The sequence below is a fragment of the Polyodon spathula genome, chromosome 10, assembly GCF_017654505.1.
Source record: "Polyodon spathula isolate WHYD16114869_AA chromosome 10, ASM1765450v1, whole genome shotgun sequence".
NCBI classification, from domain to species: domain Eukaryota; kingdom Metazoa; phylum Chordata; class Actinopteri; order Acipenseriformes; family Polyodontidae; genus Polyodon; species Polyodon spathula.
This window is the reverse complement of record NC_054543.1, coordinates 8,852,559-8,877,307: the sequence shown is the minus strand read 5'-3', so window position 1 is coordinate 8,877,307 and position 24,749 is coordinate 8,852,559. Positions and strand designations below refer to the sequence as shown.

General features: G+C 40.6%; 2 protein-coding genes across 2 annotated transcripts in view; both read left to right on the top strand.

Annotated features, from left to right (window-relative positions):
• The window catches only part of LOC121321515 (inactive heparanase-2-like), a 74,069-nt gene extending 64,258 nt beyond the window's left edge, over positions 1-9,811 (top strand). The window contains exons 10-12 of the mRNA XM_041260499.1: positions 372-517; positions 2,656-2,802; positions 8,331-9,811. Coding sequence (XP_041116433.1) covers positions 372-517; positions 2,656-2,802; positions 8,331-8,496 — 459 coding nt within the window. The 3' untranslated portion in view covers positions 8,497-9,811. The remainder of the gene's footprint in view (positions 1-371; positions 518-2,655; positions 2,803-8,330) is intronic.
• Positions 9,812-15,105: 5,294 nt separating this feature from the next.
• Positions 15,106-24,697, top strand: hps1 (HPS1 biogenesis of lysosomal organelles complex 3 subunit 1). Its single transcript, XM_041260469.1, is given in 16 exon segments — positions 15,106-15,234; positions 16,354-16,470; positions 16,703-16,837; positions 17,248-17,390; positions 17,586-17,694; positions 17,948-18,108; positions 18,222-18,324; positions 19,590-19,659; positions 19,841-19,902; positions 20,186-20,353; positions 20,882-20,949; positions 21,643-21,708; positions 21,947-22,091; positions 22,255-22,368; positions 23,996-24,078; positions 24,211-24,697. Coding segments are annotated over 15 exon segments (1,707 nt in total). The 5' UTR covers positions 15,106-15,234; the 3' UTR covers positions 24,374-24,697.
• The last annotated feature ends 52 nt before the right edge of the window (positions 24,698-24,749 follow it).

The window sequence follows — 24,749 nt, the reverse complement described above, 5'->3', positions numbered from 1 at the left end:
AAATTGATTGATAGTGCCAGCCAGAGGTACCACTCAAGGTATCAACTGTTGCTTCTTTATACAGTCTATGGTACCATTGTAGAGAGGTAATAACCATATCTATATATATATATATATATATATATATATATATATATATATATATATATATATATATATATATATATGCACACGAGATATACGGATCGACGAGAAATCTTAAGCAACATTTCAATCTGTGTCAGACACTGTTACAGAACAAGTTACAGTGAGCTTCAAACTCAAATATCTTGTCATTGCTGGCAATGTTTGTGTCGATAAAAGCCCCACTCAGAATTCTTGAGGTATTGCTAATTGTATTTTAATTGTAATGGTATTCATTTTTCTTGTAGGATTACTGGCTGTCGCTGCTCTTCAAGCACTTGGTGGGTCCCCGCGTGCTGGCCGTGCACGTTGCTGGTCTGCAGAGGAAACCCCGACCTGGCAGAGTCATCCGGGACAAACTGCGCATCTACGCACATTGTACCAGCTTCCAAAAGTAAGTCCCACCTAGATTAGCAGTCACCCGCAAAAGACACAAGGGTGGACACATCTGTGCCTCTCTGTAAAGTTTTACACAACGTCTAGGAACCTCTTATCCAATTGGCAGGAAACTTTTAGTTTTAGTACGTACTGTATCCCACACTTATGCTTATCTAGAGAACCACTTATCCAAGTGTGATGAAACATAGTTACAATGTTAATTACCACAAGTAATTGAGTATCACCATCTGGTTATATATGGAACCTTGCAGCGTGTACATTTGTACATTTTTACTACTTATTTGCCACTAGCTGTAATTTAGTTTTTATAGTAGCAGCAGGGTTGTACAGTATTTTACCAAATACTTGTTCAATTTATGGTAATAGTTTCTGGTCCTAAGCTGCTTGTGGTCTGTAGTAATATACCCAATCACCAGGGCTTCTTGAAACAAACTCCCCTGTGCAAATGGGCTGTCTTCTTTACAAAAATGAACTTTCTATATAGTAAATAAGGGAACGGGCCTCTTTGGGCATGATTGCGGGTTTATTTCTTCAGGAACAGTAACCTCTGTTCCCAAGGGTCGTAGGGACATCTGGCAAGCGATCCCAGTGAGCAAAGGGTTAATGTATAACTCCCTATCTGACAATAATAAAAATATATAAATTACAGACTTCAGACACCCAGTCTTTTGGAGAGCAGAGCCATAAAAGTTAACAAGTATCAATTATCAATCGCACTGGGCCCCATTTTTAATGTGAAAGAGCCGCTGAAAGGTTCCTGGGACCTTCATCCCATCTCAGATACATTTGGACTGCAGGACGAACAATAGACAGGTCTGTCCTGTGACAAGATAAAAAGTGCCATCGTGCCCTTTGAAGGCAGTTATCATTTAACCAGGTCGATATTTACCGACCTCAGGCTTGTCAACACCAGAATAGATTTACTCCCCACTCCCCGCCTTGAGAGAAACTCTCGATTTCAGACAGGGCCACTTTCCTCACTGCATTCTTTTATACAAGTTCCTTTATTGATTTCTGTTTTACAAAACTGTTGTAAAACATGGGTGAAAGATAGAAATATAATATGTGATATTGTCATCCCCTTTTATGACTAACAAGCAATTCCTAAATCTCAAAACAAGTGCTGCTGTTTAGAACCAGTTTGCTGAATTCTTGTGTGTATTTAAGTTTGGATCCCTCCCTGCTCCAATAAGGAAATTGGAATATATATACACTAGCAGCTTCCTGTGTACAAATGTGTACACATATTGCCTTTGCAATAGAATTTTGTAGTTTCGTTTATTACATGATATTAAATAAAAGATCCAAATTATGTTCCTAACGGGTGATGGAAAACATGTGGCCATAGCTGTATATTGAGTGACAATAACAGGGTACAGCTTAACAGGGTACAGCTGGAGGCTCCTGTTAAAGTATGCAGGAGTCCTAGAAAACAACACTGGATGGTACAGGCAGGTAGCAGGCTTTGGGGTAAGGATGTGCAGTGCCAGGGCACAGAGAAACCCCTCACTAAGTACCTGCAACAAGCTGCTGCAGCCATCCTAGTGGTTTACAAGCCAAAGAAATATTTCTTGGCATAATTGGAAAAAGGGTGAATGGTGTATAGAAGAGGGCAGGGAGTTTTCAAAAGCAGCTGAGGTGTGAGTATAAAACTTTGGTCCCTTGCCCACACGTTGTCACTCACAGGGGCGCTGGAACTAGGGGTGCTGTCTTTGCACGGCTTCCATCATATACAGAGGTTACAGTTTTGTTCAATGGCTTTCAGCACCCCCGCTTTAAAAATTGTTCCAGTGCCACTGGTCACTCACCCTAAAATTAGAGTTATTTTCCAAAATAGGAGATATGGAGGCACAGAAACCCTTTCAGGATGCCGGTGCCAGTTCAAAGAACTACATTTTATACCAGCCCACCATCTACAGTACAACAATAAAACCACAGAACAAAGAAAACAGGATGCCTACTTTTATTAAGCTATAAAACATGATTTAGTACACTGTAAATCTTTGTACATTTACCCACTGTCACTTCAACGTTAAGTTCAAATTGAAACGTAATTCCTGCATTGAGAGGTTACTAGCAGGCTGTCGGCTGAAAAGCTTTCCTCCCCAAACTCCTGTTTTTTCCTCCCTCCAGTCACAATTATGTGCGAGGATCCATAACTCTCTATATTATCAACCTTCACCGATCAAGAAAGAAAATTAAACTGGCTGGGACTCTCCGAGACAAAACAGTGCATCAGTACCTGCTACAGCCCTACGGGGTAGAAGGTCTGCAGGCAAAGTAAGTATGGGATCCACTACTCCAGCTATTATTTTGTTAATAAAAGAATTAGAACATAATGTTACAACTTTCCAACAGTCTCTGGTTTATAATTTAATTCATAGTGGATTTCATTATATCCATGGCTTCATTTACATAATGTTATGTTTATATACTATATACTAGAGTTTCTTTTTGGCTTAAGGCAGCTGGGAGTTCTGTATCTCATCCACGTAAGGGCATCCCTTTAAACTGAGCATTGTCAAAGATGTGAAGAAAGTTTTGCTACCGTTGAAAGGCAGCTGATTCACCGGTGGAAGAGCTCCATCATTTTGGGGAAAAATTGCCTAAAGCTCTGGCACCAGTAGTGGTGAGATAGACAGGAGAGCAGCCAGACACCACCATCAGAAAAGAGAATGTATGTCTGGGAATTTAGGGTATAAACAAGCAGATTACCCAGACAACTTAGCCCTAAACTATTAATGGTTCTGTAAGTCAGTTTACAAACAGGTTAAGAAGAGCATAACTCAAAACACTAGGACTGGGATGTACTTACACTCAAATCTGTGTAATAGGCAAAACTTCATGTTGAGCTAAGAGTACTACATATCTTTCTAAACTAATGTAACGGGCTGTTGTGTGATGCAGTGCCATTATGGAATCTCTTCCCTGCCATTGAAGCTCTATAATGTGGCTCATCTGCATTGTGGTTAAGATTACCACCAATAATTTAAAAAATGATCTAGTTTGCTCAACATTACTATAGTAACAATTGTAACCGATTTCAAATATATGATCGACTGGGAATTGATAATCTATAGGACTCTGATGTTTGCAGTTTTAGATATTGTATATTAACTAACAATCAGAAAAATAAATCATGTATATTAACATGATTATTAGCAGGCTGTTAATAGTTAAGACAGCCCTTAAAATAAAGTGTTTAATAAATTAAATAACATTACAGTGCTTTCTTCCAATAATACATTGGACTCATTGCAGTTCACAAGGTGGGCTAAAAAAGTCAAGTGTAATTAAGGTTAGAGAGTACAGTAGTCAATATAGTTGTCTGAAGTACTGGGCTGCCAGCTTCAGTAGATCATAATCTATGGCTAAGCACTTGCAATTGGGTTTAATCCATAAAGGTTAAACTTGCTATCAGGAATAAAATCCTAAACTTTAGTCTCCAAGGCTGTATTACATTTCATAGGTATTAAAAAAAATACCCAGGTTACCACAACTTGGCAGATCTTAGGTTTTCTGTTTCTAATCAGCTGAGAAAAGGCGATGTGTCATTTTTCCCTGTGAATGTAAACAAAGTGGGTGTTTCTGTGCTGTCAGATTATTGAGGAGTTGATAAAACAAACAACAGGATTGTTTAAACAAATAACCTTATCAGAGGTAAAATAAATACATAAATAAATAACTGTTTGATATAAAGTTTACTTGTTCTGGAAGTCTCTCAGGAACAGGAATGGGGAAAATGTTAAAGGACAACATGGAATTTCTTTTCATAAAACAGCTCATTACAATTCTTATCTGTATGATGAAGTCCACTTTTGCAGATGAGTAGGACTGAAGTACAAGAATGTCAGAAGAACTTGGACCCACAACATGGTCCTTCCCTCCAACAAACACTGGGACATATACGACCCCTGAAGACAAGATCCATGAAAATCAAAATGCCCATAGGCTTGGAGATCAATGTTGTCAGACAGTTTGAAAATGGCTTAAATGAATGTCAGTATTGAGTACAGGCTCCCCTGTGGACAGGAGCATGCTTTTAATCAGCAGTAGATGACGATTTGGGGGATCCTGTCCCATTCTTCAGTTAGTGCAACATCAAGCTCTCTGATGTAATTAGAGGGTTATGGATCTAATGAACACAACATCCTACAAAAACCCAAAGGTGTTCTCTGGGATTCATGAGACCTTCTTGGTAGCTACTCCAATAACCTCTAGTGTACCATGCTCAAGAGAATCCATGACAATCCTGGCAGTGTAACAACAGGCTTTATCTGGTTGGCCTCCCATGACCTTGTCCAGGACGTCTAGCATACAACCTGTGGTTTGATAACGTGCCCACAATCTGCAAACAACAGAAGGGAACACAGTGAAATGACCAGCGACACATCTACCACAAATTCCAGCATTGGAAGTCTGAAAATCTTTGTATGCCACTCGCTGGCTCCATTAGAAGACATGATTGCAATCCAAGCACAAAAGCAATGTTTGCTCCATTCATTTTCTGGAGGAGTGGCATATTGGAGGCTAAAGTTCGTGAGCCCTAATTTTACTTAGCTACTGTGCTTGACAGTTTCTAACACTGAAGCTCTAAACCTCAATTGAGCCCATATATTATTCCTGTATGATTATCATCTGATGTGACATTGCCTTAGTACTGCTGAAATGTGATTACAGTGTAATTATTGAACCTGTAACCTTTAGAGGAGAAGGGCCCCTTTTCTGTTTTAGTCTTTGAAAGATTTAATTCACGGAGGAGAATGCTAGAGCAAGTTTTATTAAGAAGTTACTAGTACCAGATGTAATATGAACTTGACACCCAAGGCTAAATAACTGTGACAAAACTAATTACATTCAATGTATATCTGAAGACCTGTGTGGGGGGGGGACAGGTATTCCTATCAATGTGCGGACAAAATTTTAGAAAATGTCCCCACAAAGATAGTAACTCCTGAAAAAACGACGTTGTGGGGACGTTTGACTGGAGTTAGAAATAGTGTATAAAAATACAGCGAGGGGCAATGGGAAATCCCCACAAATATAGGAATGCAAATGTGTGTGTGTGTGTGCGCGTGCATACGTACATACGTGCGTGTGTGTGTGTGTGTGCGCGTGCATACGTACATACGTGCGTGTGTGTGTCTGGGGTTATTCAGTACTCTAACTGTACAAGAACAGTTTTGTTGAATGGGATTGTTTTTTGTGAACAATAAACCTGCACGCTATTAAACTAATTTAGGACCACAGCAATTATTGAATGAAACTACAATCTTCTCTAAAAAAAATCTCCACCTGGGTAAAGTGACCTGTAACGGGTAATCTCAGCCTGTTAAATTAAATGGCAAAACACAAGCATAGCATCAGAGATGGGAGTCTTATCATTCAGCTAAAGAGCTAGTTCCGCAGTCAAGCGCTTACATTCATCTCACTGTGAGAGTGTCTCATGTTTGCTAATGTTTGCTGAAGACTCCTGTCAACACAGGAAAGTCTTGTACCTTCACAATTGTTAGTATTCAGACTCAGTAACCCAAATATTTTCCATATGTTCTAAGCATGTGTTTCACCGAAATACAGAGATTGAATAGGCTCTCCAGCTCTATCACCCTTCACCTTAGTGAGCTTCAAAACAGTGAGATGAAAGAACTCCATATTTCATGCATCTAATAACTCCTTCTTTTGATTCATTAAATACATTTTGATATGTAATATTGCCAAACATGGTCCAGGCTTTACATTTCTCTGGATGTTTTATCCTGCCAAGGAAATGAGATAGAAAAGTGAGATGAACACATCCCAGGAGAACCACACACATCTGTACAGAAGCAATGTTAAAATTCTGAACACATGGAAACATAATTTATGATAGAAATCACATCAAAATGCTAACTCTTCTTAATACGATGTACTTAGATACTTAACAAAGTACCTGCTGTACAGTCTCAGTCCAGCAACAAAAGTAATTAGCATGACCATAATAGCTGTGGAATCTGAATGTACTTCATGTGGCAGCTTTATATTAGACATCAGCTTAAATCCTTACCTTACTAGTATTTAGTATTCAGTGGTCCTCCTTTTAATATCAATATCGCTTTGGATTAGGCAGGCATTGAAAACTGTGTTAGCCTGGAAATCTAGGGGAATCGAACCCACTTCCTCGAGTAGGATCCACTCCTGGTCTAGGGTTGTTTTCTTTGGTATGGCCATCCACTCATTGGATTATTGGTAATGTCCGTTCCCCACCTGTGGCTTTCCTCGATAAATAGCCTTCATTGAGTCTTGCAGGATGTTCGTAAATATAAACATTTCTTCTTTTTGCTATGGTACACTTGCTACAAGAAAAATGAATAAATGCTAACCTCCAACATTTCAGATTTAAACATGGAGACAGGCTGATCTAAAATCAGGCATGTCACCCTGAGCTGGTGGTAAATCAGCTGCAGGTGGCTGTGGGAGTGATAGTGATTAGTGTTTAGTCCCATGTCTTACCTCTCAGCTCCAGGTGATTAAGAGCTTGTTTAGTGACAGTCAGTGACAGTCAGATCTGCTTCGAATAACAATCAGTATGAGATAACAGGAAGGATTTGGCAGCCTCAGAATTTGGAGCAGTGTAACCTGGGAAGCAAGCAGGAAATAAGTGACATCATCTTGCTTCTGCTCACACACATCTTATTACCTTCAGTAAACCTACGTAAACACTTTTCTGGAAGAACTTCCACTAACTCTGTTTCCATTTAAACAGTACATGTAGCTTGTAATCTGGTCAGATTCCTGCTTCCTTTGGGTAGCTTTGTTAATGGGTCAATCACTAGCGAAGCACGTACAGTATGAGATGGGTTAGGACTGGTTGCTGCAGGGCTGGATTTGTGATTTATATCAAGGAGAAGGAAGCTTAGGATAAGATTTATACTGAAGCCAGGCAGGAGGATAGGAAGAGAGAAGTGCACAGCTGGCGAGAAACATCACGACTAGTGCTACGAGACTGCTATTGCTGTGCCCTGTTAATAAAAGTGGTTGGAACTGGTTATTTTGGCTCAGTAATTATGACATTCAGCGGATATCTTAAAAATTAGACAGAAATTTGTGACAGAAATTGGCACCTCACGACCCCCACCCTCATATTAAAAATAACTGTTTGAAGCTGCGAGCTGAGTGGCTTTGTCAGAACCTGTTTTGTGCGCTGCTCTTCAGAAATCACAATCTTCGGTTAATTTGTGGCTTGAAAAAAGGTGTTATCGGGTGGTGTGGTTAACAACAATGGCTCCTAAATTGCAAAAAAATGGCTATTAATATTATCAATAGCTAGTAATGTTATTAATTATACTTCTGCATCGCTCCATCTGTTTTATATGTGACAACACTACCCTCTAGTGAACAAACCTTTATATTGCAAGCAGATTTCTGCCTTAAAACTATTGCCACAAACAGTGCTAGTGCGACCTGTTCATTAAAATGTTTATTTTAGGCAAAACATTTTAAAAGATCTAATTAATTAAATAAGTATATTATTAAAGAAGGTTTCCAAATGCGTTTTCATGTTTTGACACACATTTCTAAAAAAAAATCTGTGGATGGTTAGTTCTTTACTGAATTCAGTGTCATCATTCACCAAGATTTGTATTTATTGTAAGTAGAAAAGCAGAGAAAAAAACTGGGGTTTAGGGAATGTGATGCCCTGAATCCTACAGAGTTGTGCCTGTTCCCAGATTTATAGCACCTAGTTATTTTTTTTATTGATTAGGAGTTTAAACAAAGATATGTTCATGTTTCTAATAAAAACCAGGTTGTTTCTGCTCCCTTCCCCTCAGGTCTGTCCAGCTAAACGGAGAGCCTCTCAAGATGTTGGACGATGAAACTTTCCCAGAGTTAAAACCCAAGAGGCTGCACTCTGGACGTACAATCGTCATGCCGTCAATGACAATCGGTTTCTACGTGGTCAAGAACGTCAACGCATACGCCTGCCGCTACAGATAGCTGCTGCCCTGCCACCCCCCATTCCGAGACCTGAATTCACAGACCGTTCTTATCCTTCCTGCTTGCCCAGGGGAACATTCCTTTAGTCAGTCAAGCAAAGTGTCGGCTTTTTAGAAAAAAAAAGGGACTAGGATCCTGGTCACCTTCACTTATGCTGCTTTCTTACACAGACTGATCAGTGAAACGAGCCCCTCTAAAGCATAACTAGCATAGCTAGCATACCAAGTTCACAGCATTGACATTACAAATTATGACTTTTGTTGTCCCCATTTCCTATTTGCCCGTGGCAGCAGGTCGCTGGGTGAAAACACTTCAGGGTGATAAAATGCAGTGTAAAAACAGGTTATGTGTGGGTAATAAACTGATAGGCATCACTGTAAGGCTACTGAAAGGATGGGTGACTGGGGCAGAATCAGTAACCCTTAACGACAGCAGCCGATGTACAAGGAATATTGCTCTTGGCAAGCTGGATGGATTATCATATTCTCTAAGACACACACACTGAGAGACACACATTGAGACACACACACACACTGAGACACACACACCATTTTCATTGAGGGTGCATGTGATTAGTACAAAACCTCTTTATGGAGGGAAGCAGAGTCATAAGTTTCCTGCTGAGTGAGGTTCAAAACCAACAACAAAAAACCTGCTTTGTTTCAAGTATTGCAATCTGCAAGGGAAGCAAGACTGCATTCTGTCTGGGTTCATTCTCTGTCGCACACATTCTCTCCTCACAAGCACAGCTTCTCTGGGACAGTAGCAGGAGAACACACCAGTGTGTTCTCCATTCACAGGACCTGTGTGGATTCTGCAGGAGTGTCTGAGAGGATTAGTTCAACCACAGGAAAGGCAAGCCACTGCACAGCCATGTTATGCTGCTTTCTCTTCTCTTAATATGCAGTGTTAGAAATCTCAAACTTTCCTTGCAACATAGCCATGTCGCTGTAGACATCTGGCACTATTTAAATAGTGGCAAAATCTGCATAATAAAATACGTTTTATGATATAATCTTAATAGAAGACATATGCACTGTGCTGTATAACTGTTAGAACCCCAGTGGTTTAGCTGAACATTGTTTGCAGATTGTAGGAACTTGCTACAGCACATTTTCCCTCTACTGCAGCTCTGTGTGAAGTTTCCTGCATACCTGGCCTAATCTTAAAAAGGGAAATGGGAGAAGATTGGAAAAAAAATGCTGAGAAGAGGTATTGTAAGGGCATGGACGGCCATCAACTGTGTGCTCCAGGGCAAAGATGTTTGTATTTCAGAGGTTAATATATATATATATATATATATATATATATATATATATATATATATATATATATATACACACACACACTGTGTAATAGGCAAGAGGTGATTTTTTTTCATATGTAAATGTATTAGAGGGTGTCTGAGAGTCAGTGTGGTCTAATAGAGAAAGGCGGCTGAAGCTAGTGGGCTCACCTTTGTTTAATCTAGTGGGATTATTTCTTTTGCTCCATTTAATGTTGTAAATGTTCTTTCTTAAATTATATTTTCAGAACTAAAATCAAGAAAGAATTTAATATAAAAGTCTATAATATATATATATAATAATATCTATATATAATATATATATATATATATTAATATATATATATAATATATATCTATATATATATATACTCTCTAGTACGCGTTAACTCTTTCAGTCCTTTAGTGCCATGTGTTAACATACATATGCCATCCCATAATCACATTGGGACTCCTAGGTCCCAGTCTGAGGTAATGGATAAATATATGTAAAAAAAAAAAAAATCAAAAAGGGAGTTTCTTCTTTAGCTCGACAAAAGTAATTCAGGACTGAAAGGGTTAAACTTAAAACAGCACATAGTTGCCAACAGAACCCATCTTGATAAGGGACACATCTGTAAGTGTGCTTTCCGCCCATCTTACAACTGACAATCAACAATGGAACCAATGTAGGTGCAGTGGTTCTCAAAAAAGGTCATCTCCAGCAGGGAGCATGGTAATGTACTATAGATTGCTTTATATGCTGTTTTCCAGTCAGTATAAGACACTGATCTGCTGGCATGCTGTTGGTTTACTATGTCTGTAAAAGCTTTTTGTTACCAGTATAAGTTCTTTTCTTCCGAATGTGTTTGTATTGTTTATGTGGAGTTGTTCATATTTTCTTTTTGAAGAACATTATTTTATTTTGGAAAATTCTAAGACTGACCACTATTTTTGTGTTAAGAGTTTATGCAGCAATAAATAAATAAATACAATTTTAAAAATATTGTGTCCATGTTGTAATGTATGTATCATTATAATAAAATAATACATTGCTTATATAAATTGTGCATATGACATGGGCTTTATGATATCAGTAATGTACTGTCACAGAGTACCTTAAAAAGGAATTTTGAATAGGCAGCCTGGCTGTGCTTGCAATCAAATATCCTGATTTCAAAACATCAGCTCAGCTGCTGGGTTAGCTGTTATGTTTATAATGGATTAAGGGATTCATTATGTCTTGATTACATTAGATGTGCTGATCTCAACTGTGTACTGTTACCTTGGGATGGGGGTGGAGGGACACTATCTCTTCTTGTCTGAACCCCACCCTTACATAATCCAAAGAAACTAGCTGGAGTGGAGAAAGGTAATCTCGGTAATTGGGAAGAAAAAAAAGAGAAAATTCATCTCTGATGCTTGGGTATTAGATAACATAGAAGCAACAGCATAGTCAAACCGCCAAACTGGCAAATATAATCAAATGCATATTGTAACAAAGAAAATGTATTTCTCTTCATGCTACTGATATAAAACACACATTGCAGTATATTCTCAAGTCAACAATTTCACATGATCAAAACGAAGGCATACCAAGATCATTACATTAAGAAGTTTTGACTGTACTGTATATATAATCACAGGCAACATGTAAAGCTATCATATTGGGAGACACATACAATGTAACATACCGGTAGCTGGCTTGTTGCCTTCTCCCCCCACCTTCCTGGCCATTCAATGTGTAGCACAGGCCTTGGGAACTCGTGATAATCAAGCCCACAAGAGACTCTAGTTGGAGAAGACAGTGTGCCATCCGTATTTTATTAAATTCTGCAGTTTGCTTTCTGAGACCCAAGGGTGATCAATCTCTCCCAACATGTTTCTTTTTTTCACTGATTTAGAACTTATCTTTTAATGATACACTGAGATGTAAAGAGCAAGCTGTTTTCAGGCATGCACACTATTCAGGGTGGTTGAGCATCTCTGTATATCAACCCAAATACAAAGCCTGTCCCCTTTTTTTTATTTAGCTATGTCATTCCAGCACAATGGATCAATTTACTAATCCTTTCCCCTAAGCACAAAATCTGCACCACATTTGTCTTCAAAAGGAAATAAAACTGTTAATTATAAAAAAACTAAAAACAAACCAGTTAAAGGTTCCTCTATGCACTGCTTGTTTACTATTAGATTTAAAACTGTCTGGATCTGTTATAACGATTTGAATTGTGTTTATTCACACTCCCACTGAGGGCCACACATTGTCTTTTTAAAGTGGAGTTACCTTGCTATACTGCTCTGTAGGTAAACACAACATTGTCAGTTAAAATAACCCATCAAATTCCAGGTCAAATATTCTCTTTAAAACTGTGCCAACTTTGACTTTTCCCTGATAATATAGACTGTTTCCCTTTCAGCACACTTTTATTTTCCTTCAGTTTCAGAAGACATAGAACCATATAACCTGTCAACATTAAACTTTTACAAGTATTTCCATATGTGGCAGTAAATTAATACAAAAAAGGCTGCATGTAAAAAGATGCCCTCTTGGAAATCCCAAAATCACTACAAATATGCTTTATTTTTATACTATTTTACTATACATTAGAAACCCCATATTATGAGGTAGAATAAATAAGCCTGAAAGTGATTAGCTGACCTATACAGTAGCTCTGATAATAAACACAGAGCTACGCAAAGTGGGCATTATTTAACCTTTATATTTATTTATTTATTTACATCTGGATACTGAAAATCCTTTTCTAGAACCATGATTTAAAATTCCTAAACTTGAGGTAAGCCTATGAAGTAATGAATGAAATACCCTCGCGTTTGATTCTAATTTAAAGAAAGAAAGGAAAGCTGTGCAGATCGAGTCCCCTGGGTTGAGGGGCAGCTGATGAGTGAACACACCTTCAAAGAGCCGCTGTTGCTGCTGCAGCCCGTTTGCTCAGAGCAGATCAGAGAGAGTAAGAGCCACACAGAGCCCGCAGCACCACTGCTGTTCACAGCAGAGCCAGGGCAGCAGATGTTCCTCGCGGCCCGGCTCTCACTTTGTTGTGGCAGGAGAGGGGATTGTCTTGTCAGAACAATGTCTTGGAGCAGCCCTTGATGGGAAACATTCCCACCTCCCAAACCCTGCAGCTATGCAAAGCATTCCCGAAGTCTAGGAATAAACGGGATAATCCAGACCAGCCGCTCTGCATGAGTATGAAAGGCTGGAATATACCTAATGAACTATTGCGTGGACTGTAAATGGTTTGCCTTTGTAAATAGATATAGGCAATTGTTTGTTTTGAACTGGAGAGTAAATAAATGCCCCTTCCTGTATACAGTATATCCATTACCTCCCATACAGAATCACAGCAGGATGATGCCCATTATTGCCTCTATAGACCACAGACTGCCTCCAATTTATTAAGAGTTAAAATCCAGGAAATATAAATATATGCTGTATTACTGTATATATATATTTTTTTCTCTCTGTACAATTAAATATGATTTGCTACAGCCCAATGTTCTGTACAGTCAAGCTGTCTTTGCATAACAAACTCTCTTTAGATAACTATCCCATGCAAAAAGTAACCAAATCTAGCGTGAAGATAATTGTACTGGGAATCTATTTTGGGACTGTGGGCCCAGTTCTGAAGTGGAAACCGTGAAGTGTTGTTCACTGTCTGAGCGCAAACGCTCACTTTCAATTTTAAAAAAGTTGCAACTGACACTGCAACATAAGATTTGGACATGTGCCTTTGGTGCTGGAGGGGTGCCCATGACGGATGAAAATGAGCACTGAAAAGGGGCCAGGTTTGAGAAGTCAGATCTTTCAAAGTATTCAAGATCTGATACTTGCCGCACACACAGAACTGCTCTTCTCTTCAGATTTCCTGTGGGCGCCCATGTTAATCCCATGGAGCTAAATGTAGAAATGACACCAATAAAAATGCCACATTGTACATGTGAGAACTACTGAACCACTGTAGTTATCGTCTTTACTGTAATTTCTCTACGTTATTTAACAACAACAGAGACTATATATGCAGTGTCAGTGTCACTGGGTAATTGGTTACTGAGCCCTCAAAGTGGATGTCAAGAACATAAATACTTCTCAAACATGGCCACTCTTTATTGCTCATTTTCATCCACCATGAGCAGCCCACTCGTATAGGCCTATAACAAGGACAGCACAAGCTGCAACAGTTGTCCATATACATCACAAGCTTGATGCAAGTCTATCCTGGATTCAAAACATTTGAGACCATAACTTATTAGACAAAACTCAGATTCAGAACCAGCCCTCCAATAGTGAATGGCTAGTGCATTAACCTGAATGCCAGATTTTTATATTTGGGCACTAAGTGCATTTTTGGCAGGGAAAATAAAATGTATCAAATTCTATTCATTTTTGGGTCCTCTTCTGAAGTAATTTGGCCAGGCAGACATATTACTTTTATTATATATATATATATATATATATATATATATATATATATATATATATATATATATATATATATATTTTTTTTTTTTTTTTTTTTTTTTTTAAGAGACTCAAGCTGGGTAGGTTTTGGCATGAAAGACATGTTTGTACTAGGATCCTGAACGGGGCAAAGCATGACAGGGTAATCTGTAACATATCACATTATTCTTCGGATATTGTAGACATTTGTTTTTTTTGCAGCTCTGTGTTGCATTAAAATGGTTGAATGCAATTCCTCACAAATGTACTTTCTATTATAAAACTTTTTGCAAATATTTCACACCATGTGTATACACTTTAAAGCCTTTCCAAATTTTAAAGAAATGTTTTCAAAATAGCCATTGGGTTGGTTAGTCTTAAATACAGCGTAAAATAAATGAATAAATAACACAATACATACTATATTACTATATATGGGGTTACCATGTGACTCCACGTTTACTGGGACCGTTCGGGCTTTTTAAAACCCGAAATGCATTCTGGTAAGTGTAGTCCTGCTGCTCTTAAAGAAAATAAATAAGTGAAAGGTACCTGAGACAGGTAAAGCGAACCAAAATGCATTGTATGAGTTGAATTACTTGAGCTGCCCGCTGTGCCAGTGAACATGGTTATGGCAATTTAACTTTACCATTAACTTTCCCAATTTCAAGGGATTTCTTTTCACTCAACAACGAAGCCTGGGAGACCATGGCTTGAAGTTTTCAAGAAAGCAGCACCTTTGCGTATAGCGTGCTTTTACTAAGGCTTTTAATATTTTAAGTTACGATAAAAACAGTTGCAGTTTAGTTTTAGTTTAAGGGAGGGACGTCCACAGCCTTGAATATCACGTGGGCCGCAATCACATGATCAAGATGAAGTTGTTACAGAAGTAGACTGGAAGAAGTCTGCATGCAAGTCGATTTAATCTGAGTGTAGTACAAACTGATCCGAGGAAACCCACTGGAAGACCATATAGACATGAGACTGAGGTGAAATCTGTTAAAACAAAGAAGTATGTTTACAAAATAGTTTTATAATGTTCTAGTGTTAGCAACCCGTGCTTCTTATTGATATTAAGAATTCGATGTCACAAACCTTTCTGCATCTTGACTGTGACAAGACGGAGGATATGTTGCTACGCACTGGCCGCCAGTTACGTAAAACCAATGCTGTAAACTTGTCAGGTGATGGTACTATGCGTGGGTTTAGATCCAAAATTAGAAATTTGGGAGTTAGTTTTGATCCTGGATTAACTTTTGAACCTCATGTGCAGAATACTGTTAAGGCATCATTTTTCCACCTTAGAAACACCGCTAGGGTACGACCTATGCTTTCTGCTTCTGAAAGCTGGTTCATGCATACGTTTTTTATTGTTATTATTATTGTAACGCTCTGCTTGCAGGCGTCTCCAAAAGCGCACTGTCCAAATTACAACATGTTCAGAACTCAGCAGCTCCTATCCTGACAAGGCCACATGCAAGGGATCATATCACTCCTGTTCTGGAGTCCCTGCACTGTTTGCCTGTCAGGTTTTGTGTTGATTTTAAAATTTTACTCCTTACTTTTAAGGCTTTACATGGTTTGGCTCCACAGTGTTTATCTGGTCTCTTATCAGTCTACACCCCTTCTTCACTCAGGTGATCTTGGATTGTTATGTGTTCCCTCTGTTCACCTGCATTCTATGGGTGACAAGGCTTTTTGTTGTTATGCCCCAAAGGTTTGGAACACCATTCCAAAAGAGATCAGGGATTCTGCCATTCTTAATGCTTTTAAATCTAGCTTAAAGACCTACTTTTATAGAAAGGCATTATGACTGTTTATTTTCTGTTTTGTTTGTTTGTAAAGCGCTTTGACATGTTTCTCTTAAAGGCACTATATGGAATAGTTTATTATTATTATTATTATTATTATTATTATTATTATTATTATTACTCATACTGTACTTAGAATGTGTACCATTGTTAAATCTAAAAAAGTTATCATGCAAGGAGATGTTAGAAGACAAAAAAACATGCATTAACTATCCCATTGTAGTATACAACAAACACTGGTGGAGAGTCTCCTGCCAGTATGTGTTCAAAATGGTGGGTGTTGCTGAGACCTGCCGGTGACCTGTTGTGTTTCCCTGCAGATGAAGTGTCTGCTGGTGGCCAGTGAAAGCGCAGAGGTTCTGTTCTACTGGGCCGACCCTGAGTTCGAGCAGAACATTCGAGATCAGTATGGACCCAGGCAGTATGAGGGAGACACAGTGAGACGTCAGCCTTCTATATTTAATGCCATGATCCCCTATACAGTAAAATAATATAGCCCATCAGAATAGATGTAAGATAAAATACAAATCGTGTTGTTAATTTTGAATTGTTTTATTTGATTTGCTTACATTTAAAATTGACCGATCGGTCATGTGAGTGAGAAGGTTTAAGGTGTGCCCAGGTGGTGGAGTTGCTGCTCTCTCCTCTCTCTCTCTCCTCCCTCTCCAGTACCCTGCATTCGAAGACAGCGTCAACACCCTGTTCGCTCCTCTGATCATCTCCTGCAGCACCCTGATTGAAAAGATTAACAACACCTACACCTCCTTCATCACAGAGAACACCCATCAATATATCCTCCACCAGGTACCCTGTGGAATATATTGATATTCTGAGTAATGGCTGTGTCTGCCATTTTATTTATTAATACCTGTTTTTTTTTTTTATCATTTAGCTGTTAATTAGCAGTTGTTCTGTCCTGAAACACCCACTTTTTCTTTAAAGCAAAAACAGAAATACATTTTGTTTAATGGTGTAAGCGTATTTGTTGTGTCACTTCTAAGACTAAATGTTGCTTTCCTAACGTTGCTTTAAAAAGCATCGCTTTAGGATGGGCCTGTATTTAGGGATTGGTGTTTTGACTTTTGGAAGGGGGACTCACTTCTGCTGTCCCCTGTTCTAGACCATTTGAATCTCTTACAGACTTTTTTTGGATTTGTATAGACCGTTAAAGACAATAAAATAATGTGATGTTTATCTCGGTTTCTGTGTCGCAGTTTGGGGAATGCCTGTACATTGCTGTCAACGGGGATGGAGGGGAGACTGAGGAAGACTTGAGGAGGAAGATCTACGTGATGAAGAAGCTCATCAAGGTGCACTTCGGCATGGTGACCCTCAACAGCACCCTCCTGAGGAAGGAGTAGGAACTTTGAGAAAATAAAAACTTGAAACAATATAAAATGATGTTTGCTTTGAGAGCTGATCAATTGCAGTATAGTCCAAATATCTGCATGCTAATTTATTTTTGTCATTCATTCATTTTGAATTTGAATAGCCGTTTTGTTTCATTAAAGGAGTAAGCTGCTTCTCCCTCACCCCTCTCCTCCTCCCCCAGGCTCCGACCCCAGGACACAGAGCAGCGGATTCATCTCTGGAAGATGCTGCAAAGCCTTCTGGAAACATACAGCCTCCTGAGAGAACAGGACCAGAGCTTTCTAGTGGAGGTGAGGTAGTGGAGAAACGAGCGCAGAGAAACAAAAATATTTATGGGATATGAAAAGGGATGGAGGTTAATTTGCTCATTTATTAAAAACATGGAGTGGATTGGAACTGCTTGATTTGACATTGGTTTGATTTAGTTTGTTTTCTCTACCCGCCTGTGTGTCTGTCAGTGCTCATTCTCTTTCCATTCACTTTGTTAGCAATGTGTCTCTCCCCCTCACTGACCTGCTCTCTCACTCCCCCCTGTGGTGGCAGGTGGTGGAGCGGCTGATCCACCCTACGCTGTGTGAGCAGTGCATCGAGTTCCTGGAGCGGCATGTGGTGCAGCAGATCAACAGGAGCCCCGAGCGGGCCAGAGAGGAGGTGCTGCATGCTTTCATACTGGTGAACACCAAGCTGCTCGCCTTCTACTCCAGGTAACCCTGCTCTTTATCTACTAGCATGATGCTGACCAGACCCTAGTGGTAACTTTGGTAAGGAGGAGCTGCAGTTTACTGCTGTTTAATGTCTTTCGTGTGTCTCCCTGCAGCCGCAACGCCAGTTCAATCAAGCCCTCGGACCTGCTGAGCTTGATCCTGCTGGTACAGAACCTGTGTCCTAGCAACAATCAGCTGGACGATGCAGCCCTCGAGGTAGGCAGGACCAAAGGACTTGTCCTGGAGGCTTGCTCATCCACCAGGGCTGATTTCAATAGTTTGGCCATTTAATCACAGATACTGTTTTTTCAATCTGCTGAAGCTTGGTGGTGTTCACAAGTGTTAGGCACATTGTCCAGTACACTTTAATAATTTGTTAATGTAAAAGTATTAATTTCCTTTACAATTATAACAAAACAAACTCCCCACACCATACTAAGCAGTTCATTTACAAACACACCCATCCGTTTGCCTAACTTACTTCACTAGCTAAACTTTCTCACTGGCCAGTCAGCCATTCTCTCTGCTTTCACTGGCTAGCAAGGTGGCTGAACTCATAACTGGTTCTGTTCCGCTTCTCTCGCACCCAACTGGCCACACAGCCTGTCTGCAGCAGCGGCAGCATCCCCATTCAGGGGGCAGGAGGAAAAGGGGGCATTTCTACTAACACCACCAACTCACCCAGCACAACACAACACACTTGGAGGCATTTCCAGGGGAGGGCAGGTTGAAAGTTGAGGGCCCTGTTACAGAAGGGGTACAGATTGTAGGAGAGTTGGGTGCTTGGTTACAGTGAGGTATAGAGGGGTACAGATTGAGGGAGTTTGGGGCTTCGTTTCAATGAGATATAGAGGTCTACAGATTGAGGGAGAGTTGGGTGCCTGGTTACAGTGAGGTATAGAGGGGTACAGATTGAGGGAGAGTTTGGGGCTTCGTTTCAGTAAAGTATAGAGGGGTACAGATTGAGGGAGAGTTTGGGGCTTTGTTTCAGTATATAGAGGGGTACAGATTGAGGGAGAGTTTGGGGCTTTGTTTCAGTGGAGTATAGAGGGGTACAGATTGAGGGAGAGTTTGGGGCTTCGTTTCAGGGAGGTATAGAGGGGTACAGATTGAGGGAGTGTGGGGCTTTGTTTCAGTAAAGTATAGAGGGGTACAGATTGAGGGAGAGTTTGGGGCTTTGTTTCAGTGGAATATAGAGGGGTACAGATTGAGGGAGAGTTTGGGGCTTCGTTTCAGGGAGGTATAGAGGGGTACAGATTGAGGGAGAGTTTGGGGCTTTGTTTCAGTATAGTATAGAGGGGTACAGATTGAGGGAGAGTTTGGGGCTTTGTTTCAGGGAGGTGAAGTATAGAGGGGTACAGATTGAGGGAGAGTTTGGGGCTCTATTACAGTGAGATAGAGATTTAGGGAACCCATGTGAGTTAGGAAACTATTGTATGTAACTTTAAGTAATAATCTTAAGTGGAACTTTTTGTGTTTAGGGGCCATAAGGCAGCTCTGTGCCTGAAGTGTTCTACACCCCAGAGCCGTCTCCCACGGGCAGGGAGTCAGGTGGGTGTAGGCATGCTGGATTTGTGTGTGTGCTTGTTTTTGTATTAACATGCATCTAGATCCTGCACTGGCTGGTTTTCTGTTTTGTGTGAACTCTGCTGTGCGTCCAGCAGCCTCTTGATGTTGGTTTGGTGGCTCTTGGCTAGAAGAGGCTTGACCTGACACTGTAGTTTCATTTCAGATGCAGCTGAGATGGAAGGAGAGAGCACGCCTGTCTTTCAGTTTGTTGATCCAGATGTTCAGGTAACACTGCTCCCAATCCTCCTGTCGGAAGCACTCTGCTCTCAGTATACAGGCATATACAGCACCTTATTTGTATATATGAATGTGCAGGACTGCCAGTGCCTTGACTCCAGCCACCAGTAGTCATCTGCATACTATATTGAAGCAAGAGCACATGTTTTAATAAGTTTTACCTTATCATTTGATTTGAAGTGTTCAGTGGCTTTGTGTAACCTCTTTGTATTTATCTTGCTAGCCTACTCTCCTTCATGTTTAATCCTAATGGCTCTCTGCTTGTTTTAAGATGGCTGAGGACAGCCTGAAGACCCTAGAGGCTCAGCCGCCTGACCCCGCGACCCCCTGCAGGGTCTTTCTGGAGGCCATGTTCAAAGAGGGTTACTGCCCCATGATGCCTCACTCCATGTACTGCCTGCCCCTCTGGCCGGGCATCTCACTGGTGCTGTTGACCAAGGTTAGACAAGCCTTGGCTATGGGTGGGTTGAAGGGATGTGCTCTTGCTAAACAGCAAGCTGGCTTTTATTTATTTAAGTCTGAAATTTTACAGTTGGGAAGCCTGCCTTTTTAGAAAGAGGGCATATTGCTTGAACAAGAATCTAGATTTTCCTTTTTTACTAGAATTGTTTCTTGTATCACTTACTCCGGATCCCAAACAGTCAGGTGGCCGTGTCACTGTACCAGTTTCTCGAGGTGTTCACAGTGCTGGAGAAGAAGCTGAGTGAGGGACAGGAGGGGGGCTCGCTCCCCCGCACGCAGCCCACCCTCTCTGAGCTCTGCAACAAGCTGGACAAGTTCATCCGGGCCTTGGGCAGCAGTGAGATGCAGGTCCCACACAGGTGTTAGAGCCAAGAGACCGGGTAGCAGTGCCTAGCTGTTTCAGCAAGTCAGTGTAGCCCAGGCTTGATTTAAAGACATTCAAATGAAATGAAGGATTAGGAATGCAGATCATTTTTAAAATATTGTCATGTCCTTGTTTCCTCAGCTGCAGAACACCTGGACTGACTTCAAGAACAAGGCATTTTCCAGAGCAGTGCAGGGAACCTCCAGGGAGTGAGTTACACTTCATCCATTAATCAGGCAGATAAAAAGCTTCTAGTATGACAAAGGGGCTCTTAATATTTCTGGGAGCCAGTGTAACTTCCTGAGATGGGATTGCAAGTAGGGTGTTGCTGTGTGTCCAATCCCTAGAAATAAAACCTATTTTTAAATCTTGCCATGCGAGCCAGGACCCAGGTGTTTTTTTGTGTTTTTTTTTTTTTTATATCTCCTATTAAATCTGGAGTTTCCAATTACAAGTGGAAACAAGATCTATGTGACTGTGTCCCTCAGCGCCTCTCAGTGAGCCTGCAGGAGAAGGTCCTCGCCATGATGCAGTAAGCGTTTGTTTTTATAAAACCAGTTGGAGATGATTTCAGCGATCAAGGTGATCAAACATGAGATTGTTAATCCACAGAGAAAGTACTTTCGGGCAGCCACAGCACGGAACAGAGAGCTTTTATCTTCAATGTTTTTTCACATGATCTATCTGCAGCACCTGAGATACATTGTGTTTTTTTTTTATAAAGAATTTACCATAATTTCTTCTGAATTTCACACTTATTACTACTGTAAACCCTTTCTGTCACCAGGTTTGGCCAACATACAGTGGCAAACAAACTAGTCTTGTTGATTACACATTTGCCACTCACTCAGTTCGATACACTGCTGCATTCCACAGTAACCCTCTTCCGTTTTCTTTTTCAGGGAGAAGCTTATGGATTGGAAGGACTTCCTGTTGGTGAAGAGCAAAAGGAACATCACCATGGTGTCATATCCTCCCAGTCCAGTAGCCAACCACACTGGGGCCCTGTCAATACATACACCCAAGTAGATGCCAGTAATTAGCCATTGATAATTCAGTAGCTATCTAGAGCTAATATTATGGTACAGAAAATTGTTCAATTCATACCTTATCCTCCACCTCTCTGTCCTGTTCTTCGCTGTCGCTTTTTCCTTTTCCTCTGCAATTCTAAGCTGCATCTGTGTTTTCCTTAACCCCAAACTGTACCTACCTGGAGGACTTCCCAGGATTGGTGCACTTTATCTACATGGATCGCATGGCTGGGCAGATGGTTGCCCCCTCCCTCAATGTGACGGACCTCTCCACCACAGAGTTGGGCAAGGGGCCGCTCGCTCACTTCATCAAGAGCAAGGTGAAACAGGCAGACAGGGGACACCCCTCGCAAACAGGCCTGAATGGGATGTGCCTTTAATCCCTTATCAAATAACTGTTTGTCTTGCCTTCAGTAGATACCAGATCTGTTGTGGGTGGGCTGCCCAGGCCCAGTTTCTATAAACGCCTCCCTCTCTCTTCAGGTGTGGTCTCTGGTTGGAACAGCACGGCTCTACCTACAGAAAGGGTACACTACAGTGACCCTGAGAGATGGCGATTATTACTTCTGCTACTTCCTGTGGTTTGAGAGTGAAACGGTAGGGCCTGTTTATATATAATTTGAACGTGACCCTCTCTTTTACTACCTGGGTTACAACAGTTGGGTCTAATGGATTTAATCAAATATTTGAAAAATAGATATCGAACAAAATCACAGAAAATGTGAACAAAAATACAGACCAAAGAATCATGATCTTCCTGTGCAGCTGCAATTGGCGAAGGTTGGCTGGTTGCAGTTGTTTTCTGTGATTTGCATTGGCAATTTGGTCCCACAGATGTTCTATTGGACTCGGGTCAGGAGAAAAAGCTGGCTATGGCAAAACCTCGACATTGTTTTCTTGGGAAGTTGTGCAATTGTAATCCTAGCACTGTGTGGTCTTGCATTGCCCTGTTGGAAAATCGATACTTGGCTTGCAGGAATGGAAAAACTGTTGCCTCAAGGACTTCCTCAATGTATCGCTGAGCAGTAAAGTTGCCTTCACTCTGCACCCAAGGTGTTCTTGTGTTAAAGGAGATTTCTCCCCACATCATCACAATTCCACTGCACCACTGGTAGGCTTAAACAATGCAGCAGTCAACATAACACTCACCACGACGTATCCACACACGTTGTCTTCCGTCATGTCTGTCGTGGGCAAAACTGCATTCATCAGTGAATCAAACACTCCACCACACTCTCAGATGTTCTCTGGCCCACAGAAAACCGTGATTTCATCTCTCACCTGTCAACATGTTACCCCTGAATGACCTCCGAGCTGGCAAATAATTTTCTTGGAGACGGCAAACTGCAGTCATTGTGATACACGGCTTATTTCTTCCTGTAATTTCTCGTGCTGTAGCTTCTGCAGTCTGAAAACGATTACGCAGATGGATCAATCGGCTGTGATGGTCCTGGGCCGGTGTGGTGACCCTCTGCCTTCCAGGACGTAGCCTGTAACTCACAGACCCGGTTCTCTGGACTAGTCTGCTGATTGTTGTCTGCTGATTATTCTCGCAGACAGGCCGCCTTCAATCATGCTGATGGTCGTATCTCTCACTGTTCATCTTTTCGAATGGTTACACCGTGTAACAAATTTTTTTGTTTTTTGTTCCTGGGTAGTAAGTGTTATTTCCTAATTGCTTATGCCTCAAATGTATAGAAAATGGGGGGAATAATAGCCATTTTCTATACTTTTGAGGCATAAGCAATTAGGAAATAACACTTACTACTCAGGAACAAAAATTGTGTTACATAGTGTTATTTATACAGATTCTTCATCAACTAATTTTGGCAATTTTAACGCAACTCAAATGCTAAACATTAAGCCGTTTTTATGAAATCACATGACGTGAGCTCAGTATTTTGTTATCCCAAGGAACAATACTTCTTAAGCAGTCAACAAACCTATGTACTCATTATTTCAAATATAAATACCATTATGTACATGCCCAATGACCTATTGATGTAAAAGACTGTTGCGTTTTCATTGTGCATCAGTGTGTGTGTGTGTGTGTGTATGTGTGTCTTATATATATATATATATAATTTCACTGGGAGACAGTGTGTTTTCCTCTGGGTGGAATTACAGACTAGACTCAAGCAGTTACATCACACTTGCATTTTTTGTCTGTATAAACCTATGGATGACTGTGTTTACCTTACTCTGGACCGTTGCCTCCCCACAGGGATACAAGTTAGAGGGGATTGAGCTGCCTGTCCTGTCTGAGGCCTCTGCCCCAATAGGGATGCTTACTGGGGACTATTACAGGTACTAGTATATTTAAACTGGTCCTGCTTTTCCTGCATCTTGCTTTCTCTACCGGTCAGCCCCCCACCCTCCTATGGCTTTTTTTTTTTTTTTCTTGTTGATAAAATACTTCTGTTTTTGGCTCCACCGCAGGAAGCTCCTGAGGTACTACAGCAAGAACCATCACACTGAGATCGTGAAATGTTACGAGCTGCTGACCATCCACCTCGGGGTGATTCCCACTGACTACATCGTCCAGCACCGCTGTGAGCTGGCCAAGAAGCTGTGGGAGCCCACGAGAATCCCCCTGCTGTAGGGGAAGTGTTCTCCACGCTGCTCCAGAGCCTTCTGAGTTCCCCTTCTGAGTTTAGAGGGGAGCCCCCTCTAATGCCCTTACTGTAGAGGTATTTCCTAGGCTTGAATCCCATTGCACAAAACTGATTGATAAGATAATGCCACATGGCCTCCCTGGAGATTGATGTTGGTGACATTTGAAAATGTTAATGCAGATGATTTCATCATAATAATAATAATAATAATAAATAATAATAATAATAATAATAATAATAAAAACATCTCCCCACAGCTTGTATGGGAAAGTAAAAGCTCAACAGGACCAAAGTGTTTTGTTTTTGTGTGTGTGTGTGTTTTTTTTTTTAAATTGTGGATTGAAATCCGTCTTAATGCTTCCT